The sequence below is a fragment of the Vitis riparia genome, chromosome 2, assembly GCF_004353265.1.
Source record: "Vitis riparia cultivar Riparia Gloire de Montpellier isolate 1030 chromosome 2, EGFV_Vit.rip_1.0, whole genome shotgun sequence".
Lineage (NCBI taxonomy): Eukaryota > Viridiplantae > Streptophyta > Magnoliopsida > Vitales > Vitaceae > Vitis > Vitis riparia.
This window is the reverse complement of record NC_048432.1, coordinates 12634369-12648354: the sequence shown is the minus strand read 5'-3', so window position 1 is coordinate 12648354 and position 13986 is coordinate 12634369. Positions and strand designations below refer to the sequence as shown.

The window sequence follows — 13986 nt, the reverse complement described above, 5'->3', positions numbered from 1 at the left end:
GAAATTCCACTGTCTTCCAACTCCCAAAGTATCTGCTACTATTCAATATCCATATTCCATGTGAAAAATGAGAAATACTTGAAAATGTTTGAAGAAAACCATGATATGCTCTTCACCTTTTATAGACCACATCTGCCGAGTATGTGTTGGACAGAAAGTAAGTTCATCACATATCTAGACATATCCCACATCCTTTACTCAAACTGGGCACTCCGCAATATCCATATAATAGTTTCTAAACTAGAAATGCCAACTCATCTGATTACTAGCAAATCAGTTTATCTTCTGTTGCTTCACTTTGTGCGGTGGCTTCTTGCTCTGTCATTTTCTAGCAGAACATCCATCAAATAAGGAATGCTTGGTGATCATATCATTTCTCTCTTAAAAAAAAATCACATGATAATCACAGTTTAGAAGTAAAACTTTTATGTTATCTACAATGTGAGGCACAGATTGGATTATTTCATGCTGATATTAATTTTTTTTTCCTTCCTCAAATCGATTCTACCAGAGACTTCACCTTATTCGTTTTAATCAAGGGTTCCTCCTTAAATTTATTTCTCTTCTGATCACTTCTCAAGTTCATTCCATAGTTTTCATGAATGTTTTCATTCCCACTGATTAGCATTTAACGCATATTTGATCAGATAGAGTTCTCCATTGCTATGGTTTCAAGTAGACACCCTACCGTAGCTACATTTGATCCTTCTGTTGCTATAGATGATAAGGGAACAATTTCTAGTTCAGGCTCACCAGAAATCTCAATTCAAGACCCTATGCCCCCCAATACAGAAGAAGGTTTGAGGAATACTTGTAAAAAAGTGCATAGCTATCAAGGTTGAAAAGACTTCTAAAATTTCAATAGATAATTTATTCTCCAAAGCTTCTCTTTCTTGGTTGCACAGGCTCTAAATCCTGAAGAAAACTTTGCCAGTATTTACTGTCATTCTTATCCCATTAAATCAGTCATCGGCCCCACCACTTCCCCTGCAATGCAAGTAAAGAAATCTCTTGGATTTCTGCAAACAAAGTCATTTAATTTCAGTGGGTTCAAAAACAGCACTTTGCTAGTCAGTGTAGATACATCATCCCATGACAATGAAAAGGCATTAAAATCCATCTCCACCATAATTTCAGACCACTGCCTCTCAAAACTCAAATGCAGACCTTATGCCTCAAGAACCCTAGAATTTAAAGGAAAGGGCCATCCAAGAAAACTTAATTCGTATGTGAGGTGGACTTCACACAAACCCAACTAAACACAACGATAGATGCCGAAAACAAACAGAAAAATTAGATGAAGCTAAAACACCTTTCTTGAGCAAAGAAACAATCATTAAGAACTTCAAAAACTTAGGGCCCATTTAGCCATGTTTTCCAAAACTTGTTTTTAAAAACTGTTTTTAAGTTAAAGAACAAAAAAAGGTTTCCAGTGTTTTATAAAAACAAGTGTGTTTAGCAAGTTGTTTTTAAAAATAAAAATAAAAAAACTTGTTTGGATAAATTGTTTTTCAAAATAATTTTTTTGTTTTGGTTTTGTAAAAACATTACAAATTCAATTTATATAATATAAATTAAATATAATTCAAGTCTTATTAAAAATGAAAATAGTTTTGTAGTTATAAATAAATTAAAAATAAACATTTTTTATTAAAACATAAATTTTATATTATAATCAAATCATAAATTATATTTTTTATAAAAAAAAAATACTATTTTAGTATATCTTAAAACCATAAGGATATCAACATCTTCATACATTTTCTTGGTTAAAAAAGAATAATAATAATTTAAAATAATAATATTTTATTTAAAATGAATAACAAATAAAGTTTAGCTTTTTAATATGTAAATGAGTCAAGTTTATTACATGCACATTTATTATTTAATTATAAATATAATATTCTAGATAGTTTTGGTTTCATCTATTATTAATTGGATTAGTTTTTTTAATTCCAAATTATTCTTAAAAATTAAAAGATTTAGTAAAGAATTTAAATTACTAACTATGTTTTACTTAATTTATATTTGTAATCTATGGAGAATTTTTAAAAATAGTTTTCCATTTTTAAAAACAAAAAACTGTTTTTAAATCATATGGTCAAATAGGCTCTTAAATTTTCAAGACACCTACCTTGGCCTCCCTTGTGGATTTCAGCTCCTACCTTGGCTTCAAGAAATTGAAACTTAAAAGCTTTCTAGCATGCAGTTTTGTGACCTGAAGTGGCTTGTATCATCGAGTTTTGACTAAGGCCTTTTCATTTGTATTTCAGAGAAATGGAAAAAAGACATAAAACAAACCAACTCTGTGCATACAAAGTGTTATTGAAAGCAAATAACCATTAAATGGATGGATTTTATGGACCTCAAATACTAAATTAGCAAGTGATACTAAACTTTCTATCAACAAATAACCATTGATCACTTTGAGATTATCGTATAACTTTCTATCAACAATATGTCAACCTCTAAGAATCAATGCAAATCCCCATACATCATCTCTACTTATTGGCAAGATTGAGGCATATCATTATTCTTAGTTTTGACAATATCAATGAGTAAAGAAATTTACCCTACTGGTAATGCAATTTAGTATTTTGAAAATGCAAAACTTCAATAATCATGTATTCCTCGAAATACTTGTTTGGTTTAGACTCCTAGTTTTTCCTGATTTCATCATCCATAGAAAATCATTTCTTAGAAATTCCTTTAGTTGCACTAGATGTTTCTATCCTATCATGAACTGATACAAAAATATATAAGAACCAATTTAAGAAAAGATGGATGTCTGAACCTGATATAGTGCTTGTAAGATTTAGAGCCAGGGCTTTCAAGGGCATAAAGAAAAGGCCCAACAAGACAGAAGTACCTCCGCTGCCATACAGCTTCCCTATTTCCCACACCCTATACATTAGAAAAAGGAACAGAAAAGAAGCATATGGCTGTTATAAAATATCACCAAAACTAATGACATGAACTACCAGAAAAAGAAATTTTGAAAAAAAGAAAAAATAAGAATAGAATAGAAAATGCAACCTTCCATATAAGATGAGACAACCACCCCTCAAAATCAGCTTGATTCCAAGGGCGAAGAAGATCTGACTTCTTGCCATCTTCCTCCTCAAAGATCTTTGCTACTTGGATCAATCGATGATACCGAGCTGGTGAAAAATGGAATCCTAATGATGGCATTCGCACAGCAAGTCTTGTTGAAGGGTAGGATGGGTTCTCTAGTCGGATCTGAATAAGATGGCAGAACTTTAGTTTTGGAGGCTTTAACATACTGAAGTAAATACATAAGTGTGTGTTTGTGTGCGTAATTACAGATTTTATGGAAGAATATTATAAGTAATACCTGTTGAAGCTTTAGGATTACCCCACACTTATCAATAACAGGCCAGAAAGTAATACCACTTAAGTGAGAAGAGTCATCAACACTGTTTAAATGTGTTTGACTCCAAAGGTAGTCACCATCCACCAAGCAAGCAGATACATCACTCAAAACCAAATTGAATTGTAAGTACATGTACATCTCCTCGGGTGAACCCCATTCAGAATCATCCTACACAAATTAATGTTCTACACTGCTTAAATGAGCTCAGAGTGAAACCTATATATAAATAATAATTAAGAAAAAAAAAATGAGTCAAGACTGAATAACCTAGACTTTTAAGTTCGGGTATTAACCTCTGTCCGAATCACCAGATTTCCCAAGTCAAGGAAAAGTTTTGTTGAATTATTGTTGTCCGGACGGAAATCGGTAGGAATAATGATCTTAGGAGCTGCAATATCCAAATCCAACAAAAACCTAGCAGCAAATAACTGTCAAATATAATTGAACCATTTGTACACATTAACAAAATGTTGTAAGTTAAATTAACCGATAGTATCCATCTGGTAAACATGTCAACCATTTGCATGCGCTAAAAAAGAATATGCCTTTTATAGCAAGGTGAACTTTTAGGGCAAGACTGTATAGTACCAAAAAAACAAACAAATATATAAATGAAAATGAAGGAATATCCAAAAAGTTTCCCAATCCATATAGAAGTAAATGATATACAAATAAAAATAATATCATCAGCTAATAAGCTTCCCAATCCTTTAGAAATTTGGATATTGTACTATTGGTTGGAAAAAGAAAAACAATTTATTTTATTGATTAAAAAATAGTACACATATATACAATAATGTCTAAGAGTTTTTAACACCCAATTTACAGTTGTCCTAATCACTAATTTACAGTCATACTAGTCAATAGTTGACTGTTACAGTTATCCTAATTTGTATATTGATTGACTGATTCAACTAGCTAATATTAATGGCTAATATAGACCAAATATAGCTCCTTTAGAGCTGATCAGGCCCTAAGATCAAGCGATTCTATTGATTTCCTATACTCTCCCTCAACCTAGTTCAAAGGTATTCTTCACTCCTAGCACGCATGTCATTGAGTTGAAGCTTGGATTAGACACTCCTTTAGTAAATGTATTAGTCAACTGTAGTTTAGATGAAATAAAAGGAGTACAAATGAGGCCATTATCAATATTTTTGTTGAATATAATGTATTTATAGTATATAACCTTTCCTTGTTAATATAGGATACATGTATGGTAGTTAGGACTCCTAGCCTTGTATATATATATATTTCTCAATTGTAAGTAGAACATTACATTAATGAGAATTAAGGTCTTTCTTCTTTCTCTCTCTCTCAACATGGTATCAGAGCCAAGGAAGAAAACCTAATTCTTTCTTGTTTCCCGTGTCATCAACTCCGGGAAACCTTCCGGTGACCGTGTTTCATTCCGGTCACCTTCCCCATCTTCCAATACTTTCCGGTCATTCGGATCGTCGACAGAAACTACTCACCGCCGGCGAACTTTTCCGGCGAGCTTTTCCGGCGAGCTTTTCCGGCGACGTATTTTTCCGACACCGACTATACCAGAAGGAGCGCCTGGAGGAGATCTACAACTTTTGTGAAGGCACCGGCACCAAAATCCCATCCACGCGCCGTCCACGCGCAAATTTCCGGCCGGCGACTGAATCTCACGCGCCGGCGCGTGAGGGCGCGTGAGGCCTTTTCCGGCGACGCGCCTCCTCCTCCAGCTTCGCCTGACGCCGACCAGCCTCCCTACCTCCCTGGTTCTCCCATCCGAGCCCTGCACATACCTCTTTTGGGGATTTTTGTCTCCGTCGGCCCTCCAAACAGCCTTTCCGGCGAAGCTCCGACTACTTTTTCTCCACTCCAATCCCTGCACGTGCCTTGGGAAGTGTTCTTCTACCTTTCTGGTGGTACCACGCCGCGATCTGAGGCCGTCTCCCTTTTTCGGTGGTGCCACGCCGCAATCTGAAGCCGTATTAGGGCTCTCTTCGATCCAAACATACTTCATTCTTCAGATAAGTAGATATGACTACTAAAAATTCCATTTTTCCGCTGTTATATCTGGATCTCCTATGATTACTTCGGAGAAATTGGTTGGCAGTGACAATTATCTTTCCTGGTCTGCGTCTGTTGAACTTTGGTTTATGGGTCAAGGATATGAGGATCACTTGATTACACAGGAGGCAGATATCCCTGAGGTTGACCGCGTACAGTGGAGGAAGATAGATGCACAGTTATGTAGTGTATTATGGCAATCGGTTGATCCCAAGATTCTTCTTCATCTTCGGGCCTACAAAACTTGTTTTAAATTTTGGACTCAGGCCAAAGGATTATATACGAATGATATCCAGCGTCTTTATAAGGTGGCTTCTGCAATTGTCCATCTCAGCCAACAGGACTTGGATCTATCTACTTATATTGGCCAGATTGCCTCTCTTAAGGAGGAGTTCTTGACTGTGATGCCTCTTACTCCTGATGTTGGGGCTCAACAAACACAGCTTGACAAACAGAAGTGAGAGGTAGAGAAGGCAGAGGAAGGGCCAAACCAATACCTTTTCTGATAAATTTGTGACCTTGCAGGACCGGAGTACGGGGAAGACGATTGGCATAGGACGTGAGTCTCAAGGCCTCTATCACCTCACCTCGGATTCATCTCCTGCAGTTTGCATTTCCACTGATGCTCCTCTCCTCATTCACAATCGTCTGGGCCACCCTAGTCTCTCCAAGTTCCAGAAGATGGTCCCTCGTTTTTCCACTTTATCGTCGCTTCCGTGTGAGTCATGTCAGCTTGGGAAACATACTCGTGTCTCGTTCCCAAAGCGTTTGAATAATCGGGCAAAGTCTCCTTTTGAGCTTGTCCACACTGATGTTTGGGGTCCTTGTCGGACTGCGTCTACTTTAGGATTTCAGTATTTTGTCACTTTCATTGATGATTATTCTCGATGTACTTGGTTATTTTTAATGAAAAATCGAGCTGAGTTATTCTCTATTTTCCAGAAATTTTATGCTGAAATCCAAACCCAGTTCAATGTTTCTATTCGTGTGTTACGCAGTGACAATGCCAGGGAATATTTTTCAGCCCCATTTACTTCGTTTATGTCTCATCATGGGATTCTTCATCAGTCTTCTTGTGCTCATACTCCTCAACAAAATGGGGTAGCTGAACGCAAGAATCGACATCTTGTTGAGACAGCTCGTACTCTCCTCCTCCATAGCAATGTTCCTTTTCGTTTTTGGGGGGACGCTGTTCTTACCGCTTGTTATTTGATTAATCGTATGCCCTCCTCTGTCTTACATGATCAGATTCCTCACTCCCTTCTCTTCCCTGACCAACCACTTTATTTCCTTCCTCCTCGTGTCTTTGGTTGTACTTGCTTTGTTCATATTCTCACTCCTGGACAGGACAAGCTTTCCGCCAAAGCCATGAAGTGTCTCTTCTTGGGATACTCTAGACTTCAGAAGGGTTATCGTTGTTATTCCCTTGAGACTCATCGATACTTTATCTCCGCTGATGTCACCTTCTTTGAGGACTCACCATTCTTTTCCACCACTTCTGAGTCTCTTCCTGTTTCTGAAGTCTTGCCTATTCCCATTGTCTCCCCACCTGATGCTATGCCTCCTCGGCCACTTCAGGTTTATCATCGTCGCCCTCGTGTCGTTGCTCCTCTCCCTTTTGCTGAGGCACCTGCTGACTCACTTCCTATCCCTTCGGCTTCACCTACCCCGGCTCTGCCTTCTCCTAATGACTTACCCATTGCTGTTCGGAAAGGTACTCGCTCTACTCGTAATCCTCATCCTATTTACAATTTTTGAGTTATCATCGATTATCTTCACCCTATTCTGCTTTTGTTTCTGCTATATCCTCTGTTTCTCTTCCAAAGAGCACCCATGAAGCTCTTTCCCATCCAGGCTGGCGACAGGCAATGGTGGATGAAATGGCTGCTCTGCACTCTAATGGCACTTGGGATCTTGTTGTTTTACCCTCGGGTAAATCTACCGTTGGTTGTCGTTGGGTTTACGCAGTTAAGGTTGGTCCTGATGGTCAGGTTGATCGCCTTAAGGCCCGCTTAGTTGCTAAAGGCTATACTCAGGTTTATGGTTCTGATTATGGTGACACATTCTCTCCGGTTGCCAAGATTGCTTCTGTTCGTCTGCTTCTCTCCATGGCTGCCATGTGTTCTTGGCCTCTTTATCAATTGGATATTAAAAATGCCTTCCTTCATGGTGATCTTGCCGAGGAAGTTTATATGGAGCAACCTCCTGGTTTTGTTGCTCAGGGGGAGTCTGGTTTAGTATGCAGGTTACGCCGTTCTCTATATGGCTTGAAACAATCTCCTCGAGCATGGTTTAGCCGTTTTAGTTCTGTTGTTCAAGAGTTTGGCATGCTTCGCAGTACAGCAGACCATTCAGTTTTCTATCATCATAACTCTTTGGGGCAGTGTATTTATCTGGTTGTTTATGTGGACGACATCGTCATTACAGGCAGTGATCAGGATGGTATTCAGAAACTAAAGCAACACCTTTTTACCCACTTTCAGACCAAAGACTTGGGGAAACTCAAGTATTTCTTGGGAATTGAGATAGCTCAATCCAGTTCTGCTGTGGTCCTTTCCCAAAGGAAGTATGCTTTAGACATCCTGGAAGAAACTGGTATGTTAGACTGTAAACCGGTAGACACACCTATGGATCCGAACGTCAAACTTGTACCAGGACAGGGGAGCCTTTAGGAGACCCCGGGAGATATCGACGGCTCGTAGGTAAATTGAACTATCTCACCATTACTCGTCCAGACATTTCTTTTCCTGTGAGTGTTGTTAGTCAATTCCTACAGTCACCATGTGATAGCCATTGGGATGCTGTAATCCGCATTCTTCGATATATCAAAAGTACACCAGGCCAAGGTGTGTTGTACGAGAACAGAGGTCATACTCAGGTTGTTGGTTACACAGATGCAGATTGGGCTGGCTCACCCACAGATAGACGTTCCACTTCAGGGTACTGTGTTTTTATTGGAGGTAATCTAATATCTTGGAAGAGTAAGAAACAAGATGTAGTGGCCAGATCTAGCGCTGAAGCCGAGTATCGAGCTATGGCTTTGGCAACATGTGAACTCATATGGTTGAGACATCTTCTTCTAGAGTTGAGATTTGGAAAGGATGAACAGATGAAACTCATATGTGATAACCAGGCCGCATTACATATTGCATCCAATCCAGTCTTTCATGAAAGGACCAAACATATTGAAGTTGACTGTCATTTCATTAGAGAGAAGATCGCATCAGGATGTGTTGCTACAAGTTTTGTTAATTCAAATGATCAACTAGCTGACATCTTCACTAAATCTCTCAGAGGTCCTAGGATTAAATATATTTGTAACAAGCTTGGTGCATATGACGTATATGCTCCAGCTTGAGGGGGAGTGTTGAATATAATGTATTTATAGTATATAACCTTTCCTTGTTAATATAGGATACATGTATGGTAGTTAGGACTCCTAGCCTTGTATATATATATATTTCTCAATTGTAAGTAGAACATTACATTAATGAGAATTAAGGTCTTTCTTCTTTCTCTCTCTCTCAACAATTTTCATTGATGAAGTGTCTATCCACTTCATTGTTGGTGCGGTCGTGTTGAACCGAGTTATGTACAATGTTTAAGGTTGTCCTATTATCGCAATATAGCCTCATAGGTTCTTGAACATCTACTTGTAATTCCTTTCATGGAGTTCTGATCCACATGAGTTCACAAATGCCTAAGGCCATAGCTCGGTATTCTGCCTTGGCACTTGATCTAGTAACTGCCAGTTGTTTTTTACTCCTCCAATTCACCAAGTTGCCCCCTAAAAAGTCACAATAACTTGAAGCAGATCTCCTATCGGCTATATATCCAGAATGATCAGCATCAGTTTAAGCCTCTACTTGCATGAGACTGTTTTTAGAGAATGACAATCTCATGTCTGGAGTAGCCTTTAGATATTTCAATATCCTCATTAAAGCTTCCAAGTGATCTTCTAAGGGAGCATGCATGAATTGACTCATGACACCAATAGCAAATGCAATGTCTAACCTTATATGAGACAGGCATATCAATCTGTACTCCATCTAAGTTTATCTTTAGCTTATGATTATGATCTATAAGAGTATCCGAAAGTTTACACCCTAAAATTCTGGTTTCTTCTAAAAGATCAAGAATATACCTTCTTTGAGACAAATATATTCCCTCTTTTGATCGTGCAAATTCAATGCCAGGGAAATGTTTAAGATTTCCCATGTCTTTCATTTTGAATTCCTTGGTTTATTTACCTTTCAAATTATGTATCTCCCCATAATCATTCCTAGTGACTATAATGTCATCCACATAGGCAATAAGAATAGTCACCCTTTTCCTTGATGACCATTTGATGAACAAAGTGTGGTCCCTTTTGCTTTGTTGATATCCAAACCCCACAAGGGATTGAGCAAATCTTTCAAAACAATCCCTCGGGGACTATTTCAAGCATAAAAACTTTTTCAACTTACACACCTTCCCATCTTAAATTGTCCCTCAAATCCAAGAGGTACGTCTATGAAGACTTCTTTCAAGTTCCCATGAAGAAAAGCATTTTTTTACATCAAATTGTTGAAATGACCAATCATGATTTGCAATAAGAAATAGTAGGATTCTGATGGAGTTCCATCTTTGCAATAGGTGCAAAGATCTTTTGGTAATTGATCCCATAGGTTTGTGTGTACCACTTAGCAACCAATCTTACTTTATGCCTCTTTATAAATTTGTACTTAAGCAACTAAAGTGGCTCTGATACCATATCGATTGGAAAAAAACAACTTATTTATTTGATTAAAAAATAGTACACGCATATATAATAGTGTCTAAGAGTCTAATACTTACAGGTATCCTAATCACTAATTTACAGTCATCCTAGTTAATAGTTGACTGTTACAGTTATCATAATTTGTACATTGATAGACTAATTTTACTAGCCAACATTAACAGCTAATATACACCAGATATAGTTCTTTTAGAGCTGATCATGCCCTTAGATCAGGGGATTCTGTTGATTCCCAACACATACTTTGTAAATATGATCATGAATACATCAAAACTACCCGGAAGCTATAAAACATCAGAGAACAGCAACTAGACAAACAATTTTGAGAATCCTTTTCATTACTCTCCTGGAAGAAAAAAAAAAAAAAAAAAAGGATGACCTCCCCAGGCACTCTACAATTAAGTTCAACAGGACCACACAACAGTCAGGATCTCATTGCTCAATTAAATTTGCTTGTTAGCGGGGCAAAATATATCAGGTTCACATAAATGCCCAATTCTAACTTCAAAATTCAAATAGATCACAAACCTGGCATGATCCTTCAATGCTTTATTCACTTGTTGCTGAGCAGTGCGCTTAACACCATCAATTGTCATCTTCACAGGAAGAGACCATCAGTGAAACACCATCATAATACATAAAGAAAGATAGCAGTATTATAGATGATGCAGAACCTGAACAAGGCTTCAGCACTACATATTCAAATGGTATTGCATGAACAATTTTGAAAAAAATTACTAAAGCCTCCTCATTTGTTTTGTGAACTTTATCAAAGTACACCAATTTATTTGGAAGTGTATCCACTGCAAAGAGAATTGGGAATTGCTTTTACCTATGCTGTTTCTTCATGAGACAACTCTCTCAAATTTAGAGCTTCTTGAACTATGTTCTTTCTGTTAGAAACAAAACTATCTTATTTCATTGAATTTTATCATACGGTCAGTTCATTATTTTTTTCCCCCAAATTCCTGCAGGTTTAGCATAATATTACCATTATCACCTCCCAAATTTTGCACAATCTCCAATTCATTGTAGAATTCGAAACTAGTCACTCCATTGAATGACTCATGAATGCCAACAGAATCTCTCCAGCAGAGCAGAATATGCTAGCATTTCTTTAAAGTACTGTTCAACAATATTACAAAAGACAAACATAAGTAGGAAAAATACCTGTACCGCTGCTGCAGTTTCCACAGCTATAGTCTGACTAACAGCAGTATTGCTTCCAAAGAAATCGATAATTTGATCAATTGACTCCTTTAGATACTGGTCATACACATGCAATCGGTAAAGGGCAACTTGAAAAAAAGGTATAACTAAAATAGTAGCAGAATGATAGCATACAGTCATGTAACAAGGAGAAGCTTTAGCAACAATGCTCCAGTCCACTTTAGCATCAAAAGGCTTATAGCAGAAGACACCAACCAAAGAATCATAGGCAGTTGCACTCTGAATAATAATATCGCAAAAAATGGTTAGGATATAAGCCTGTCAGTATATATGCTATGCAACAACAGTAGCCAGGTTTTCTACAGAACACAGTCATTCCCAACATATTAATGAATGGAAAAAATCATACCTCAGCAAGGAGACCATTTGGTGATGACAACCGATATGATCCCAATTTCATGTCAAAAACTTTTGCCTCTGAATAGAGCCTTATGGAACAATCAAGGCTTTCACAGGACAACTCAGCGAGACACTCCCTCACATCACCCATAAGCTTTGAAGCATTATGGTTCATGTGAACCTCCAAGGAAGTATGAAGAACATCACCTTGGTCATGGGTTATCAGAGACTGCCCATCTTCCCCTTCCCTGTATCCTATGATTTTGTTTAATTGTTCCCAGTCTTCCTCACTGAAACGCAATGGTTCACTTTCATTTTCGTCCTTAAGGGATTGACCACTCCTAAAAAATCATACATAAATATACAATCATTAAAATAATAGTAATAATAATAATAATAATCCAAAGCATCCTACATGTAAAGATGTGAGGGAGATATTGAGAAACTAATCCCAAGGTAAAACAATTTACCATCCAAATGACCACCATGATTTCTTTTCTTTTTGTTTTCTCAAGGATAGGCTCGATTCTGCTGACTGCTCCACAAACTTGTGAGCCAACATCCTGTTTAGTGTGAAAGATAAAAGAACTAATTCAAGACAGAAAAGTTGGGAATTTAAGACCCAGGAATTTAAGCAGTTAGATTATAAGAAGTATTTTGGCTTGCAGATAATTGCAAACCATATCTTCTTACAGTTGTGTGGTGTCATTGTATAATTAGTTTCCTAAAACTTGAAAAATTAAAATTAAAATTAAATTTAAAAAATAAAAAAAAAAATCAAAGTATCAACAGCTGAGATAGTACAGACCTAAAGCCTTAAAGAGATTGCTCACTTCCATCCATTTTCACAACTGATAACTTCCCTTACAATTTTAACATATTATAAATCAACAACCTCATAGATTTCAAAACAAGAAAAGAAAATACCTCCACTGAAGTATTAGTTCAATATCAAGTCCACGATCTATTTCCTCAATGTCTTTGTTATCATCAACTATGGCCCGACTTAGATCAGATTTGAGAAGCGAAGCATAAAGAGATATATATTTCTTACGTAAGCATGCATACTTCAGGACCTGCTCCCATGACAATCTGCCACTGCAACACAGATGGATGTCCTTAGTAAGTGTAAAGCCAAGAACCATACCCTGTTTATGAACTATAAAGTATCACAATATGGAAAATCAAATAAGAATGCTTCTTCCCCCACACCACCAACCCAACACAAAAGAAAATAATAGAATTATTAGCCAACAAAAAAAAAAAATAGCCCCAAAAACAAAGAAGTGAACCTATCTAGCATTCCCTTCTATTCTACAAAACTTCCATTCCCTTATGGTTATTCTATTTATTTATTTTTAATGCTGGCACAAGATATACATTGTGGACCCAAATCATATAAGCTAAAGCTTTTAGAAAAATTGGTAATTTAACATGGTATCAAAATTAGGGCCCTCCTTTGCACCCTAAGTTTTTCCTATTCTCAGCCTTAATTGATAAGAATTTCTCTGCACTTATACAGCCTTCATTTCCAACAGCAGAACTTGTTGATATTCATCTCCTTCCTTTGAATTTTTTGGCCTACATAGCCTCATTAATTTTTTTCCCTATCTCAAATTTACAAAAATTGTTTCTAATTTGCTCCAATATGTTGACAGATCAAAAGGAAAAAAAAATTGCTCCAATATGTTGACAGATCACAAATCATCCAATCTTCAAACTTTGCTCCCACCTGACAAGCAATAACCCTTCTGCAGAATATCAAAATGTGCAAAATTCATTCAAACTCAATGGGCACAATTACCTGGTGTGATCTCAACTCCTGTGAATGTTTTTTAAAGGAAAGGGAAAACTAAGTCGTCTAATTGGATCTGTCTCAAGTGAAAACGATCCAAAGTTTATTGCATGGGATGAAGAGGGCTCGGTGATTATATCATGGCTCTGGAATTTAATGCAACCAAAGATCAGCAGGACGTACATGTTCTTAACAACAGTTAATAGATATTTGGGAGACTGTTAGGTAAACATACTTTGAAGTAAGGGATGTTGCCCATGTTCTTGACAACAGTTAATAGATATTTGGGAGACTGTGAGGCAAACATACTTTGAAGTAAGGGATGTTGCCCATATCTATAAAATAAAGACCAAGATTAGTGCTACCAAGTAGGGTACCTTTTTTGTTATTGAATTCTACAATATCATG

At 37.1% G+C, this 13986-nt stretch overlaps 1 protein-coding gene across 2 annotated transcripts in view; it reads right to left on the bottom strand.

Annotated features, from left to right (window-relative positions):
- The window catches only part of LOC117929459, a 185801-nt gene that overhangs the window by 133865 nt on the left and 37950 nt on the right, over nt 1–13986 (bottom strand). For both annotated transcript variants that reach the window (XM_034849741.1, XM_034849748.1), the window contains exons 10-19: nt 12711–12881; nt 12254–12346; nt 11794–12124; nt 11559–11663; nt 11385–11480; nt 10743–10810; nt 3688–3808; nt 3356–3562; nt 3037–3240; nt 2795–2904 (exon numbers count right to left, since the gene is read on the bottom strand). In XM_034849741.1, coding sequence (XP_034705632.1) covers nt 2795–2904; nt 3037–3240; nt 3356–3562; nt 3688–3808; nt 10743–10810; nt 11385–11480; nt 11559–11663; nt 11794–12124; nt 12254–12346; nt 12711–12881 — 1506 coding nt within the window. The remainder of the gene's footprint in view (nt 1–2794; nt 2905–3036; nt 3241–3355; nt 3563–3687; nt 3809–10742; nt 10811–11384; nt 11481–11558; nt 11664–11793; nt 12125–12253; nt 12347–12710; nt 12882–13986) is intronic.